Source organism: Sorghum bicolor, chromosome 7, assembly GCF_000003195.3.
Source record: "Sorghum bicolor cultivar BTx623 chromosome 7, Sorghum_bicolor_NCBIv3, whole genome shotgun sequence".
Taxonomy (NCBI): Eukaryota; Viridiplantae; Streptophyta; class Magnoliopsida; order Poales; family Poaceae; genus Sorghum; species Sorghum bicolor.
In genome coordinates this window covers 4,485,132-4,502,912 of record NC_012876.2, presented here as the reverse complement: position 1 = coordinate 4,502,912, position 17,781 = coordinate 4,485,132, and the positions used below count along the sequence as shown (strand labels likewise).

At 43.8% G+C, this 17,781-nt stretch overlaps 1 protein-coding gene across 1 annotated transcript; it reads right to left on the bottom strand.

Moving 5' to 3' along the window:
• Positions 203 to 8,879, bottom strand: LOC8067856 (protein NRT1/ PTR FAMILY 6.3). Its single transcript, XM_002443834.2, has 4 exons — positions 8,534 to 8,879; positions 8,034 to 8,251; positions 6,584 to 7,179; positions 203 to 1,499 (listed from the first exon to the last, which is right to left on the bottom strand). The coding sequence occupies exons 1-4, from the start codon at positions 8,661 to 8,663 to the stop codon at positions 638 to 640; spliced, it is 1,806 nt and encodes a 601-aa protein (XP_002443879.1). The 5' UTR covers positions 8,664 to 8,879; the 3' UTR covers positions 203 to 637.

Here is a 17,781-nt window from a genome sequence, read left to right as displayed (position 1 = left end):
TTTTGAGACAACATAAATATCAAGTATATAATATATACGACATCCTGTCCTACTAGTTTGAGTTTTTCATTATTCCAACCTTTCAAATTTCTCAAAGTCCACATGAAAACGCCAGGAAAAGTACTAGGTAGAGTTTTTCAAATTTCTCAAAGTCCACATGAAAACGCCGGGAAAAGGTTTTCAAAACTTTTGTAGGTCAATCAACCAAAAGCAGCACACATGACATCCTCTATTTTCTCCTCCTCTCTTGCATGATTTAAAGATTGCAGTGGAGGATTTTTCTTCCCACCACGACGATATACAAAATGCAGTAACACTATGTCACGGACACCCTGGCCCCACCATCCTTGTGCGGTTTTACATTTCCGCCCCTCCCTCCCCCCTCCACTCTAAGAACCAAGTTATTAATTTTTATACTACACGCGTAGGCACGCGCCGCTAAATCATATCGGCGCGTGCTATACGCTTTGATAGAGAAGATACACACACTCGTATACTGACTGAGTAACACATGATACGATGGTACAACACGCTGAGCAATCAATCAGAGCCGTTGGATTTGATCGACGATCGGACGGATATGCATGCTTTTGGTATAGGTGGTACGTACGTCGTCGCGTGCCTCGTCGATCATCCATCAGTGGAGCATGGGCTCGTCGGCCATCTCGACGCCGTTGACGCTGCCGTCGGCGCCGGGTCGTCCGGCCTTGTACTTGTACCACCTGGCGGCGACGAGGTAGACCAAGAGGTTGGCGAGGCAGATGACGGCGAGCAGCCAGTAGAAGTTGTCGAGCCTGCCCTTGTTGAGGTCGTCGGCGATCCATGGGTGGCGGTCGCCGGTGACCTTGTGCACGGCGGCGACGAGCGCGGAGCTGACGAAGAACCCCAGCGACAGCGTGCTGAGGAACAGCCCCGTGCTCATGGTCTTCATCCCCTTGGGGCACTCGCGGAGGAAGAAGTCGAGCTGGCCGATGTACGTGAACGCCTCGCCGGCGCCCACCAGGAAGAACTGCGGGATGAGCCAGAACACGGACATGGGCACCACGCCGCCGGCCGGCACGGCGGCGTCGCGCGCCACGTGGAGCCGCTTGATCTCCGTGAGCGCGGCGCCCGCCATGGCGATGACCGAGAGCGCGAGGCCGACGCCGATCCGCTGCAGCGGGGTCAGGCCGTGCGGGTTGCCGCTCACGCGGCGCGCCACGGGCACCACGATCCGGTCGTAGACGGGCACGGTGAGCAGGATGGAGCCGACGAAGAAGACGGTGAGGGAGCCCGCCGGGATCTGGAAGGAGGAGCCGATGTGGCGGTCCATGGTGGTGGCCTGCGACACCGAGAAGGTGGTCATCTGCGCGTACACCGTCCAGAACATGATGGTGGTCGCCCAGATGGGCAGCATCCGCACCACCGTCTTCACCTCCTCCACGTCCGTCAGCGTCGACAGCCGCCACTTGCTCGGCTGCGCCGCCGGCTCCTCGTTGATGGCAGCGTGGTCCAGGAAGCTGCAGGTACCAAATTAAACACGCGGGAAACTAAACCGTAAGCTATTGCTGTTAGATTTTGAAAAATAAAAAATAAAAATTCAAGCAACAGCATTCAATCAAAAGCTGAAAGGATAAACAAGCAGGAGCTTCTTTCTGTTCAGAGTTCAGACAGAGTAAATCTTTTGCTTTCTTCAGAAAAAGACAAACAGTAAAGTTAATTATAATATCATTTTTTTTCCGATCAAGCAGTGAGACATATATATTACTATATAAGATTGCTTATTAAAAAGTTCATTCTTGAAATGTTCTCTGGGGAAAAAAAAAATGTTCTTTTCAGAAATTCAGACATTCAGGTCGCTATCAGTGGACTACTTTAAGCTGAAACAGAGAGGCATGCAGAATGCAAAGTGGTTTCGGGCTTTGAGGAAAACACCAAACAAGAGGCATGCGCAGAGTAAAGCAGTGGTCACAGGCGCGAGATTCTGCACGAGATGGAGACACGAACCCAATCAGACACCTAAACAACAATTGTTCAGAGCTAGTGCTAGTTTAAGCAGATGGCCGGCCTACATGCATGCTTACGATCCGTCAAGCATGCAGGGGCATCTGTATTTCTTATTATAGATAGAAGATGCAATCGCCATCTCAATACTAATCACTCCGGAGAGAATTGTCGACACCTAATGAGTCGTCAGAGCTTATCATTTAAACAGGTCATCTGCAGAAGCCTGCTGCCTGCCTGCCTGCCTGCCAGAGTCATGCTATGGAATGAGACCCACGCCGGGGGTTTAATTTAAATAAACACAAGAGATTCAGTGCGTCAGGTGTGGCAATAATCTTTCCCAATCTTCCCCCACATGGTGGACTGTTGAGGCCCAATCAGGGACAAGAACCAAACACCTGTTCATGCTAATATGCAAATGATGGAATGATGCAGGTGTAAGCAAAGCATCCTTCCTTCCCCAGATAGACCGGTTAGCACATAGCATCATCGTCATTGACGACGACTCTGAAGTCTGAAACTCTGAAGAGACTTAAACAAAGCATTGTGGTCAGGACTCAGGATCAGCTGTGATGCCTTATCGATAAGATAACAAACAAAGGAGAGGGTTAGTGGTAGTGGGCACATCTATCTATCCCTCCCCCGTGTCTGGCGTTAATCTGATGCTTTGCCATGTGATCACTCAGCAAAAGGAATACCATACCCGTCCCCTGTCTTTGTCATATGCTCATGCAGTCATGTGCAAAAGCATTGCGACGAAACTAACGGCAGGGAATTTGCCAGCAGGAGGACGGACATGAGCCTCGAACCCTTCAGAAAACTGTGAGGAGTCCCAGCCATGTCGTCCGTGCCGATCGATGCCGACCGCCATGCCGCCCATTTGCCCAAACCCCGACGAGATCACGTGTTCAGGTCCCGGACACCACTAACTCACAACGTCTTCTGTCTAAAAGTACAGAAAAAAAAGGGCCGTAAAAAAGGAGGAAGGGTCGGTTTCTATGCCAGCAAGTAAGCAAGCTAGGGTTAGCATAGCAGCCACTAATCTTTGATCAGGCCAGCGTAAGAGAGCACGGATTGGAGATGGCAACGGCAGCCGGCAGGCACCATCACATCACATGACATGCCTGCAGTGCAAGCTGCTTTTATCTCCAGCGTATGGCCATGGTCCATGCGTCCATGAGATGGTCTATTGGTCTGCTCGATCTCGATCCCTCCAGTGATCTTTCTCCACAGCTTTTCCAGCTGCAGACATGTATGGCCACACCATCACCACACCACACACACAGACACACACAGAAAAGAGATGCAGTGCCAAGGGAGCCATGCCAAAGACGACGGCCAACCTACCTAGACAGCAGCACAGCAGCATGTGAGAATGGATGCAATGCAAAAGGTTGCTTCGATCGGTTAGATAGATAGATAGCTTTGGCCGTCGCCATCCATGGCGGCCACTCGTCGTCCGTCCGTCCGTTGGTCCATAGCAGCTAGGCGAGTAGGAAGGTTCCCCACACACAACACACCATGCTGCTGCTGTGCTGCTCCTCTGTCCTATCTCTCATGCAAGATCGCCATCCCTACCTTCGTTGTGGTGTGGCTTTGAGCCTTTCGCGTCCACCGCTGAATCATGCTGCCGATCTCCATTTCATTTGGCACCCTGAAACTAACAATCATGCACCCGCCTTTCCTCTGCCTTTTTTTTCGATCGAGGGGGGGTGCCTTTCGGTGTGTGCAGTGCGTGCACACGTCCCGGTCAGACTAGCAAACAGTGATCTAATAATTGAGGGAAATGCGTATCTGTAAGGCTGTCTTTTGGGGATTCAGATTACCTATAGCCTTCTATTCTTCCAGTGCATTATGTTATGTAGTGCCCCACTGTACTATGACTGTGACTCTGTGAGTTCATATCATAACACATTATATGAAGGAATATGTTCAGTTTGGGCGCACACATCACACGTGTACGATCAAGTCTGTCTCTCTGTGAGTCTGTCAGTGGTCACTGTCGCCAACCCTCTTCTTATTCCAATCCAGGATCAATCAAGTCTCTTCAAAGAAATTTCATCTGGAACGACCTTCGCTACGCCGTCACCCGTCACGGCGTCACCCTACTAGCTGAATCCCATTTTGGTTTCGTTTTCAAGCAATGTCCGTGTCATTTTTTTTCTCTTCTTCTTCCCTGATGTGATTCTACAGCAGAAGTCTTAAGAGATTTTGGAGGCTATTGTTGGCTAGCTAGCTACACATATCGACGACAGGACAGGAGTGAATTAGCTAGGACAATAATGTTTCTACTGCAACTTGATTTCCCTGTCACAGGACAGCATGTTCTACTGCAAATTGATTTCCAAGTGAGTGAGGCCTTGTTTAGTTCGCAAAAATTTTCAAGATTCTTCGTCACATCGAATCTTTGGTCGCATGCATAGAGCATTAAATATAGACAAAAATAAAAACTAACTACACAGTTTACCTGTAATTTGTGAGATGAATCTTTTGAGCCTAGTTACTCCGTGTTTGGACAATGTTTGTCAAATAAAAACGAAATACTACAGTACCAAAAAACAAAAAATTTTGCGAACTAAACAAGGCCTGAGTGAGAAAAAAGGGGGGAAAAGGGTGATGCCGATGACTCTGGCGTTTTCTTCTGTCTATGCTAGAGTAAATTAGGTTAGCTTTTGCTGTAACTTGGTCATTCCCCTACTCATGTCATCATCACATCGCCAACAAGAAACCGTTCTTCTTCACGGTTCTTCTTCTCTAGGCTAGAGAGGAATGCAGATCGAGCTAATGCCCAATAATTCACTAATCTTAAACATACTCCATGCATGACACCTTCTAGATGCAGATTGTTATGACCTCCCCATATCAAGATCCCATATACACACTCTTCCAGTCCTGTCTACATCCCATTGGAGCTACTTACTTACTCAATACCACTATTCAATATCTCAAATTCAAACCGTCGAAGTTACGCCGCCTTGCTATATCACATTTTCAATGCCGACTCCCAGGAAAAGTCCGGGAAACTGAGAGGTCAGTCCAAGTCTTGAGAAAGTGAAGCTACAAGCTAGCTACTACTAGGTGGGTGAGGGGCTGTTTTCTTCCTCCTCACAAGACTCCCAAAAACCTCGCAAATGACACCAAAAACTGAGGACTGCAGCTAGACAACGAGCGAGATCGAGCAATCTCGTTTGGCTTCGCATGCCGACCTCCCCCATGTTTTTCCTCACATCTTCCCCCAGTTTTGTACTACTAATAGTACTAGTATATTCTGCGTCTCTGAATTTCAGCAGGTGTTCAGTTGGACCATATCTACACACACACATATATATTTATATATTTATACAATATCTACTATATATATCCTGCTCTGAATTTTTTGTGCAGACAGATATTTGCTAGTGTTTGGATGCAGCGGTTGCAGTACAGAGCACCGGGCAGAGGAGGACAATAAGGGATAGCTAGCAGCAGCCACCAGGGACGGCCGGGGGAACAGACAGCAACAGGGGAAGGCAAAGGGAGGGAGCCTCAGCCGAGCACAGTCCGTGACCCTTCTCCGTCACCCTAGGGGAGCATTAGAATAACGCAATTATTGGTCTGGGTGCTGCCAAACCCAGACATTTGTCGCTCACCCGGAGCTCTTATCCTCTTTCCCTAAACATCATATGATGTGTGGGGACATCACTTAACATAAGAGGTTCGCTAAAGCTAAGCGAAAGGCTAAGTCGTCAAGCGAAAGAGAGGTGCTACGCGTATGCAGCGTCTAGTGAACGGGTGACAGGACAAGGAGGTTGGGCCCGGCTGTCGGCGATGGTTGACATTCAGAGAGGTGTGTAGGACCACTTGTCAGTGACTGACTCGTCTGCCATGCCACCGGAATCAAGGAAGGTTTTAGCTGGCTTGGCCACCGGCCAAGGACGGCGTCGTCGGCTGTTAATGAATTTGTGGACTTTAGTAGTAGGGAGAAGGCGATTGGCAGCTCTGGTGTGCATGAATGAATTTGCCATGAATTCACCCATAGTACAACACGTGAGTGTGGCCGATGCAAGTTGGGAGAAAACGATATAGGGAGATGGAGGGGACAAAGAACAGTGCATTCGATTGTGCAATCCATCCGTTTGCATCTACATGCATTGGACTGGTTTGGATTTTGTACCCTAGCCTAGCTGGCAAATTGTATATATTGTTATTGCAGTTGCAGACAGACAGTACATGTACATATATCCTCTCTGTTGTTTGTCTGGCAATGGCTGTATCACTCAAGTCTCTCTGGTTGTAATCCAAGTGAGAATGACAAATGAGGTCAACCAATAGTAAGGCAACTAACCCTATTGGTCTGCTGCCAGTCCATCTTACTTGGACTCTTGTTTTAATTGACTGATGCCATCACTTAGCTAATTAATCCATTATACATACCGGCATACCGCTGTAGTATTACTCAGGTGGTAGTATAAGTTTTTTTTTGTGTGTGCTGGCAAATAATTACCATTCCTAGAGCATGGTGATGACGATGGACAAAAGTAAACAACAGTAGATGTTCATGTTTTGGAAAGTAAGTAGTAAGTAAAAGGTAGGTAGGCAACAAAATCCAGCTAGAACTTACCGGAACTGGTCGGTGTGGGGGAGGCGCTCCTTGCGCTTGCTCTTCTTGCCGGAGCCTTCCTCCACGGCGGCGGCCTTGCCGACGTCGATGTCATAGAGCATGGCAGGGTCAGCGGGTAGCGGGAGCCGTCTCTTCCGCCACGCCGCCACCACCACCGCGGCGATCTGCGTGAGCGGGCTCCCCACCAGCTTCTTGAACCGGTACCTGCGCGTGCCGGCGAGGAAGATGACGAGCCCGGCGGCGATGGCGCAGGCGCAGGCGCCGTACCCCCAGCGCCGGCCCAGGTTGTCCTGGACGTAGACCAGCACGGTGACGGCCAGCAGAGACCCCAGCGAGATGAAGAAGAAGAACCAGTTGAAGAAGCGCATCATCTGGTGCTTCTCGCCCCGGTCCGACTCGTCGAACTGGTCGGAGCCGAAGCCGGAGACGCTGGACTTGAGCCCCCCCGTGCCCAGCGCCGTCAGGTACAGGGCCAGGTACATCACGCCCAGCTGCGCGCCCGACGCGCGCGCGCACTCCCCGTCGCCGGCGTTGGCGGAGCACGCCGCCGGACGTAGACCCGGCGCCGCCGTCGAGATCGTCAGGATCGTCACGCCCTGCACGTGCGTAATACGACAACAAACAAATTACTTACTATACTTGTACGTGTGTGTATCATCATCAATCAGCTAGCAGATGTATATATATATGTAGGATATTTGTCAAAAATCCAACCTTTTAAACCTTTTCGTGATTATTAGTAGATTAAATTTAAAAAATTACTGGCTCCTTTTCCGGTGTGTGTGTGCAGTGTTCAGTAATAACTAATAATAGATTAGAAATCTGTTTAGTTTTATTTACGGTTTCATTTCATCAGGTGAGGTGAGGTAGATTGACAGACACAGATGATTTGAGATGAGATGATGCAAGGATCGAATCTAGCTCGACTGATAATAATGGAAAAGGGAATTGCATAGCGGTTGCTGTCCAGCTAGCACCACCATCACTCCATGCATGTATATGACTGACGACGGCGATGATGACTGAATTGGCATAGCCAGCCTCTCCTTTGTTTGTTTGTTTGTTTCATTGGGTGCGCCGTGCGCGTGTGCTTTTCAGAGAAGGAGAATCTTGTGGATGGAAAGTTCCAATTTTTATTTGGTTTTTACTGACAACTAGTCCTGGCCTGCTCTTACTAGCTAGGGAAAGGAACAATAATAATCAAGATGATGAAAAGCCCAAAGCAGATATTTTGTCGATGGGTGACAGAGCAGATTGACTGGACCCATTATCATCCAGCAAAACTGACTGACCGACATGTACAGAGCAGAGCACGCCGGTGACATTAATGGACATGAATGAATGACTGAATGAATGAGTGAGTGGATTATTATCCAATAATCCAAGCAGATGACAAAAAGAAAAGGGAAAACAGAATATGAAAGAATGTGATGAGTATACTATTACTGACCGATGCCTGGATGGCGGTGAAGATGGCGATGGTGAGGTAGCGTCCGAGGAAGGAGTCGGCGACGAAGCCGCCGAGGAGGCAGAGCATGAAGGAGGTGCCCATGAAGTTGGTGACGACGTTGGCGGACTCGGCGTTGCCCAGGTGCATGGTCCCCGTCAGGTACGTCACCAGGTTCACGGCGATGCCCAGCGTCGTCAGCCGCTCGTTCAGCTCCGCCACTGCAGCGACACCACAGAGATTGAGATTCACAAGTCAGTACAGGACAGCCCATGCATTATTATTCATCGTTCACAGTTCAGACTCGATCGTCAGAGAGCGAGCGAGGCGAGGGATCTCGATCGACGCAGGCAGGCCAGATCTGCCTGCCGCCGATTGAGATGGAACAATGGATGGCCGGCCGGCGGCGGCGGCGGCGGCGGCGGCGGCGGTCGGATCAACGAAGCAATGAAGGAATGAAGGAAGGAAGGAAGGAAGGAAGGAAGGTATAGGTAGGTAGGTACCTAGGATCATGGCGGCGGCGCCCCAGCGGCCGGTGGTGGCGCGCGGGGCGGGGCGGCCCTTGAAGTCCCAGGCGTCGAGGAGGACGTCGGTCTCCGCCGCGGCATTGGTCTCCGGGAGGAGTCCGACCATCTTGTTCTCCCTTCTCTCCTAGGCCTCCCTACTGCCGGCCGCCGGGGTACGTGGAAGGATTTGGGAGCGAGACGGGACGGGAGGGTTGGGGGGGAGACGAGGACCCAGACAGAGACTGCGATTGCCGGCCGGCACAGGGTTGCTGCTCTGGGTTTGGGTTGGATCGCTGTGCTGGTGCGGGGACTGCCTGCCTGCCTGCCTGCCGTGCTCTGCCGCTGCCGGGGCTGGGCGTTGCCCGTGCCCGCTATATATAACCGTTCGCGCCGGAGGGCATTTTCGGGAGAATCTCGCGCCTGCTCGGTGGGTCCCGCGGATCAGTGGATAATTAGAACGAGGAGGTGCGGTGGATAACATATCACACGCACCTCTTTTTTATTTATTTATTTATTTATTTATTTATTTATTTATTTATTTATTTATTTATTTATGCATAACAGTTATTACTTTTTGATATATATACTTGCATAACAGTTATTATCCCTTTTCTAGGATAAGGGCACTTCTAACGGAACGGAACGGATGTGCGTGCATATGGGCGGCGGCGGTAACGTTGATAAGTCTGGAGAAACGGAAACGGAAACGGGAACTGGTGCTGCTGCTACTACCCACCTGCAATACAAGTCCCACACGCGGCAAGCACCACGCGCTTCTTTTTCCTTCTCCTTGTCCTTGGGACTCTTTTTTTTTTTTCCAACAAAACAACTTGTAGTATATTATTTTGATAATTTGCTCGCATGCCTTTTGGCTCGTACAAACAAAACAAACCCCACGAGCAAAACGGGTAGGTAATAACTGACTAACCGTAAAACCTCATCACAATTTCACAACCTCATTTTCAGTAGGTGTTTTTTTTTCTTTTTTCTTCTTTTTCTTAAGGGACCGAGCAAGTCAAAACTTTGAGCAAATATATAAAAAAATACTAATATTGATAATAACAAATAAACGGCACTAGATTTTATTAGCAGACATGTCTATATATACAAATGTTAGTACAATCTAGTTCATCTTAAAATTGGTTGATTTCTCAAAGTACGAGGTGTGCATTTATTTGAGGTTTTTAAAAGGCGCTGGTTTTGAAATGGGATTCTTATTATACTCTATCTATCACTAAAAGCTTCAACTCTTAGGATATGTGTCAGTCAAACTTTTTTTTAACTTTGACTAACTTTACAAAAAAAAACATCAATATCTGTGACATAAAATGAGTATCTTATGAAAATATATTTTATAATAAATCTAATGGTATTAATTTGGTACTATAAATCTTAGAATTTTTTTTTTAGAAATCCGATCAAAATTTTAAAAGTTTGGCTTAGAAGCTTTCGGAGGGAGTATGTGGAAGTTTTTTTACATCCTCCCATTCGAATCAGAACTTGAGTAAATGGCATTGGAAGTCCAAGGCATGCATATACTAAAACTACTGGACAGAGTTAACTTCTCATTGGTTACAAAAGTGGAGTACATACAAAACTGTAGAGGAACGAGCTGGTCTACTAGTTTCGTCTCTTCGAAACATGTTTGAAATCTCTCGACTCAACATGGTGTTCGTATTTTCTTGATTTTATTATATATGGTATTTAGTGTTGTTATTTTCTAGCGTAAGGCGATGCACCTGTCAACATTGAGACGCTTATGATGTGTCTTTGTCAATATTGGATGCCTTCAATACCTACCACCTCAGTCTTTCAAACATACTCATGGAGGTATGGTATTTGTGCGCGCGGTTATAGGTGTATGTAAGCGTCCACGTTTATATAAAAAATGTACTCAATCCATCCCAAATTGTAAGTCGTTTGACTTTTTTAATATCAAGTTTGACCACTCGTCTTATTCAAAGTTTTGTACAAAATAGTTTTTTTTTTGTTGTGTATTGGTTTATTAATAAAAGTTCTTCAAGAATGACTTAAATTTGCACAAATTTTTTTGAATAAGACGAGTGGTCAAACTTGAGATAAAAAAGTCAAACGACTTGCAATTTGGGATGGAGGGAGTACATAACAATAATGAGTGCTAGCGGTTGTCATGGCTAGGAGGGTTGACATTCGTGAGGGGATCGAGTTCGGAAGTACGCATGAACTACGATCATTGGTCATGATGAGAACCGTAGTTGACATATGTGGAGATCACTTTTGCTGACATCTATGAGAAATACCTGAGTACTGTGCCCAAGTGACATTGAGCCGTGACCTTCATCTAGCCACAAGAAACATGAGTTGACATGGCCAACCAGAAATAATTAATGCAAGACTACTACGTACTCCAGCTGCTAGATAACGCTGAAGCAATGGTTGGCCACAAGAAATAAACAAGCTGACATATATATATATATATATATATATATATATATATATATATATATATATACACGTACGTGAGGAATACCAAAGTACAAATAGTGCATCATTGAGACGTACGTGGTCGTGAGCCACAAGAAACAAGTGTCGTCGACTTGGGGCTACCAATGCTGCAGAGCCATATGCTCGATCTCTTTCATACAACACGTACAAACGACTACAACATCAGAGATGGGAAAAATAATGTGACCTTTACCTCCTTGTTTAGTTCACCCTGAAAACCAAAAAGTTTTCAAAATTCTCCGTCACATCGAATCTTGTGGCACATGCATGAAACATTAAATATAGACGAAAACAAAACTAATTACACAGTTTAGTTGAAAATCACGAGACGAATCTTTTTATCCTAGTTAGTCCATGATTGGATAATATTTGTCACAAACAAACGAAAGTGCTACAGTTCCGAAAAATTTTCACTTTTAGGAACTAAACAAGGCCCTAGAGATTCCTGACGATAGATCAAATCAAAATCGCGTACATATTCTCTGGAGATGGCACATCCCACAAGCTAAGCTGCCACTGTTGTACCTGCCACTCGCTTTTTAACAGCGTAAGGGCACTTCCAATACTAATGTAGTTTCTATACCTATTAATTTTTATATACACTATATATATAAACTATGGTCTCAATAGATAGTTTTTATAGAATATTTTTTATCCAATCATATTTATTCTCTCTCCATTCTCAACCAATCATATATATCACTTCATGTCTTGGATGTCGTGTAGACATGGTTTCTAACTTAGACTCAGTTTCTATGATTTTTGCTCTTTCTCTTCAATAACTACCTTATCACATCAGCAAAATGCTTAGGTAGAACTACAATTAATGTCTATAAAAACCATGATGGTTTTTGCACTGGGAGCACTACGTCGTCAAAACCTATACAAGGCCGACATCATAAGCATTGATTAAAAGTTATGGGCTAAAAATACTGTTCGCTGATTTATTGGGAGAGAAAAACACTGCTGAATGTCTAACAGATTTGGCAGATAAACTCAAGCAAACCAAGCCTCAAATTAACAGTGGTAGTTAGTGATATTGTTATGACCGTTGTTTGTCTAAACGGTCGTTTAGCCCATTTAAACACGGTAGGAATGGTACGTGGTGGTGGCACGCCATTTATCTTATTAAGTAGTTGTTTTCATGCCTGTTTAATATTTTGGCCGTTTGCATGAATAATGACAACTACTACTCTCTTCGTAGTTTTGCTAATGCATTTAGATATAATTTTTTTCATAATCCTTTAAATATACCTTATATCTAGATAATTAGCTGAGTAGCTTCTAACGTTCAAGAATTGATGATTATAATTTCATCATTCCATATATGTTCTCTTAATTAGGCTGAAATATCATCTTTTTTTTGGATTCTTTCATGTATTCTTTTTTTTAAAAAAAACAGTCTTATCTCTCAAGTATTTATGAGCAATTAAGATTTGATGTAAAAAGAACACGATCTAATCCGATGTACTGAATGGGATTTATCGGATAGGATCGAATAACAATATGATCGCGCGCACTCCAAGGGGTTTCAATCGGGGGTGATTATCAAGTAACGACAGCAAATTCCTTCGCTCCGTCACTCGAAAATAGCATAAAAACAGGATTTTCTAGAAAAAGATGTGAATAGGATTCATATGCGTACCGTTTAATTTCCTTTTCACTACTACTTCCTCCGTTCCAAATTATAAGTCATTCCAAATATCTTAAAGAGTCAAAGTTTTTCAAGTTTGACCAAATTTATATAGCAAAATAATAACATTTTTGGTATCAACCAAGTATCATTAGATTCCTTGTTAGTTATATTTTCATATTGTATCTATTTTATGACATAAATCTTTATATTTCTCTCTATATTTTTAGTTAAACTTAAAAATACTTTGACTCTCCAAGATTTTTGGAATAACTTATAATTTGGAACGGAGAGAGTATATCGTAATCGTATATATACTCCATACTTAAACAAAAGAATAATAGCGTACATGTGTTTTTCTCTCCATCATATGTTTTATCTTCCTTTATTTTAATGCATATCTTTAAGCTCCTTACCTCAAAAGTACTATAGATAAAAGATGTGGTCAGTTGTTCCTTGCCACACGGAAAAATACTACGTTTATAATATATAATCGACAGCTCTACATTTACACTAACGATACTATTTTAGATTTTCACTTGTGGTTTTGTGAACCGTCATTGTGAAAGGTTAATAAAAATGATGATGTTCCAACGGCGTCATTAGTGGTTGGCTTAAAGCTGTCGGTGTAAATCAATTTATATTGGCAGCATGCTTATTACACAGTATAAATGGTTTTACAAAATTCGTAAATCGGTCAAAAAAAATAGCAATCCTTTCAAATTGGGAGAAGCCTATCAGCCAACCTTGGGGGGGGGGGGGGACCCACTACTGGCCTACTGCGATTTTCAGAAATATGTGTGCACGGAGTTTTCAGAGTCCCTTGTGACCAAGTAACTAATACAATTTTTTATTCACTTTCTCAAATATTATATTTCATTTTTTATACCCAAAAAAATAAATAAATAAGTTTGAACCAATAAAATTCTTGATCTTTTGAGTACTATAACTTTAGTTTAGGACTTTTCTTAATTTGAGGTCATTTCATTTTTTTAAAAAAATCAAAATATAAAACTTAGAATGTAATTTCCTAGCACTAAATGATATCAAACGAAAATGTCATCAACCATAAAGTTGTAGAGCCCTTCGAGTCGTTTCTCCGTACTTTGAAAAAAATAAGAAAATATATAAATTTTAAATTATTTATACCAGCGATCAATCAAGAAAATTGTAAGTGTAAACATATCTATAGTGACATTTTTTTAAGATTACCACTAATACACCTATGTTTACATTGGTAGTCCCTTAAGCCAATCACCATTTTATAGACCTAATTTACATTGGCGTCTTAAGACTACGACCAATACAAATTGAGAATTTGTACTGGCGACAATCTTAGGAAATCCACTAGTAGAGATGTATCTTCACTAGTGTTCATAGCCATGGGCCCATAATAATTTTATTTCTATTGTCGCCTATTCTTCATGAACTGTCAGTGAAAAATATGCTTGGTATCAACAAATTAACACCGATCTGTACTAGTGAAAACTGCTTGAAAATCGCTAAGAAAATGCTTGTATATTTGTTAATAAAAATTCTCAGACACCACGGTACACCTAGGTAATATACCAAGTAAGCTACTAGAAAGGGTAGCCATGCATGCTAATACATACTACCTCTATCCACAAAACAATGTAATTTCACTTTTCAAAACATCAAACACAATTTCTACTTTGACTAATGTTATATTAAAAATAATAACATCTATAATACAAGATAGATACCATTAAACTATTATAGAATATATTTTTGTAATAAATTTTATTGAAGACATAAACGTTAATTCTATTAATTATAAACTAGTCAAATTTAATTTAGTTTGACTGGTACAACTTTATAGTTGTATTCTTTCGTGGACGAAGAAAGTATCACTAGTACATAAATTTTAATGGAGGCGGGTGAAAATGCTTATTGGAGGTGGGTATTGCAACCGTCTCTAATGAAAGGTCATGGTTAACCGTGACTTTGTGGAGGCGTTTGTTCTGCCCGCCTCCATTAATCAAATAAAAAAATTAAAAAACATTGAGCCCAAACGCGAGCCCATCTAGGCCTGGCGTCGAGCCCATCCACTGTTGCACCTGTTGTTCCTGCACCATCGCTGGAGAGTGGCCATGGCGCCGTGCACGTGAGGTAGGGCACCCGATCTGCTGCGGTGGAGGTGCTCTGGCTGCACCGGTGCCAGATCCACCCTAGCCACCAAGATCCACAAGGAGGAAGAGGACGAGAGAGAGCTGCTCCTACAGGGCCACCGAATCTTCCCTACAACGTCAAGATTCGGCTCGCTGCCATTGCTCAGGTGATGGAGGAGCCAAATCTGAGGGAGGAGCACTACCGCCATCGTGGGGCTGCCCCTGCGCCCGCTGAGGATGTGTCGCACCGCCTGGAGAGCCCCTGCACGCAGTCGTTGTAGGATCCGCCGTTGGGATGGTCCTCATGCGTGGCTCGCCGCCACCGTGGTAGAAGAGCACAGGGGAGGAGGGAAGGGGCGGGCTTGGAAGGGAAGGAGGAGAGAGGTGCCGGCTAGGAGAGGTGCCATGGGACAGGGAGGTAGAGGCCTGGCGCTGTTGGATGGGGAGAGAACGCGGGTTGAGTCAGAGTGGGGAGAGAAGTGCGGCATCGGAGGGAGTTGGGATCGGGAGGGAGTAAGGGAGTGGTGAGAAACCCTAAGTCTGCATTTATATAGGAGCCCAATAAGAGATACATATGGGCTTTGCAATCTGGGCCAGTATTTTTGGAGGTGGGCCTTTTAGTGTGCCCGCCTCCAAAAATAGATTTATGGAGGCGGATTTTTTAACACAACCGCCTCTAAAAATATACTATTTTTGGAGGTGGTTATAATAAGACGTCCGCCTCCGTAAATTGATTTTAGGAGGAGGCCAAAAGTGCCCGCCTCGGTAAATAAAAAAGCCCGCCTCCGTTAATCAGAAGCATTAACCGAGGCGGTTAGATTTTTTGACCGCCTCCATTAATAAAAGTCCACTGTCTTGTAAAATCATTTGTGTAATAGTGTATGAGATATCCGCTGTAGTCCAAAATATTATGTCAATGGTACCAAAAAGGTACTCCTTCTCTGACAACCTTCGGGGCAAAGTACTATGGCATTTTAGGTATATAGTTTTTGTTGTATTTTTAGACCTAGCGTACATCTAAATATATAACAAAAATTATATATCTAGAAAAGCTAAAACAACTTATAATTTGAAATGGAGAGAGTTGAAATTTGAAAATAATAACACGTGTCAGCACCTTAGCGATAGAACGGGCCGGCCACCTAGGCGTTTGTAGTTGTAGATTCCAATTTTGTTTACATATGCGTGCCAGTGCACATTCCATATGGGTGTATATGGACGTAGTGTGGTGTGTACCGCTGACTTAGAACTTGTGTAGAAATAGATCATGATATTTACGTTAGTTAGCGCCTACATTATCGAAAGTCCCACTACTGCGATGATGCAATCTGCAACAAGATCTGGAGTATCTAGCGTTTAACTGAATTGGTTCTCTAGCTACAACCAAGCTACCAATACAAATTGATCTGACCTTTGTATAAAATGAATTAGTAACGATGCTAATATATATCTAAGGACTACAGAAACTGTAAAAATCACTGTCTAAATTATTCTTCATTTTGTAGGGTTCGCCCCTAAATTCTCTAGGCAAGAATGCAAGCAAGAGAGTGAAAAGTTATGTTCCAACAAAAGTTGAGAGTGAAAGAGTATCATATTAATATGTAGCTTGTATGCTACGATTACATTGATCTATTGTTCTTACCTCACTTTCTAGCAGATGACGCTAAAAATAATGTCAACGACTGAAAGACCTCGGACATTATGCTTAAAATGAAGATCTTCTTCTCACGCAAGTCGATAAAACCCCCTCCCGCCTGGCCCCGAATCCTTACCCCACCCATACATAGTGGCGGAGGCGAGGAGTAGAACTCCTAACCTGGAGCTTCCCATCACTGGAACGCTACCAACCGAGCTATGAGCTCGTCTACAATGTGCTAATGAATGGTAGCATGCATTGTGATTGTGATAACTATTTTCTCAATTTAACTAAAGAATTTGGCATAAAGTGATCGAAATTGTAGCTTGTGATGGCATATCTTTCTAGTATCATTCTCTTGCACTATACATTTTGGGTTCTCCGGACAACATGTGACCGAGTGATAGCTCTTTATGTTGGAATATCTTCCGGTAGTAGCTGTCACCCCCTGTCAGTGCTCCATGAGCTACTTGCTACTACTTGTATAGGTTAGTAACCTCACCAGATACACCTTTAGGAAAGGCCATCGCAATGGATGTATTTGGTCATGCTAAATTCCAAAGTAGAAGCTCCCTAGAAGTCCTTTCATGGTGGCTTGTTGCTTTGTAGTTGGTCTAGCTCTAAACATATTTGGGTTGGATTCAAAGATCCAACTCAATAATGAATCAATTATATATCTCTAGCTAAATTCGCCGCATATGTATTGCCTTTTTTTTTGTTGTGGTTGTTTGTATTGTTTAGTCTGGTTCTCCTTTTCGATATAACTATACTGGCTCTCATGTCTAATTTTTTTTATGTTAAATAAATAGATAGTAGACCGTCGTTTGACAACTGACAAGGGTAGAAATAGATAACAAGTCTGGTTGCTGGTCATTCTTTCACCTAACCCTGACCCTAACTTCACACTGTTGATTTCATACTTGGGCAATCCTACCTAAGAAAACTTCACATGATTTGGTTGTAGCGGTGTCATAGCAATTGGTGCTGGTGGCTAGTGTTTTGTCCCAAGTACATTTGTGTCAATCTAGTCTTCACATTAAAAAAGTCATTAGAGCGAGGCCAAGAGTGCTGTCAAGTCTGTTATATCAACCCGATGTAGTGAACTTGAATCTTAACAAAATATTCGTTATCAAAAAGAATATCTCAATCTACACGCATAAAAAGGATAGCGGGAAATGCTATTGTTGCTTTATAACAAATAGGGTTATTAGAAATTTATAGTAGTAAATAAGAATTTCCTGGGCAATAGCACGGGCCGAAGGGCTAGTTTTGTTGATCATCCCTGATTCACTCAATAACCATTATATATATCTCTAGCAAAATTCAACTATGGTCATTAGTTTAGCTAACTTTGATCCTGACT

Excerpts from the sequence above, each read along its gene's own strand:
- LOC8067856 (XM_002443834.2), bottom strand. The coding sequence starts at position 8,663 with ATGGTCGGACTCCTCCCGGAGACCAATGCCGCGGCGGAGACCGACGTC. Across the intron at positions 7,180-8,033 it reads TCACCGCCATCCAGGCATCG|GGCGTGACGATCCTGACGAT; the intron begins GTCAGTAATAGT and ends ACGCACGTGCAG. Across the intron at positions 1,500-6,583 it reads CCCCACACCGACCAGTTCCG|CTTCCTGGACCACGCTGCCA; the intron begins GTAAGTTCTAGC and ends TGGTACCTGCAG.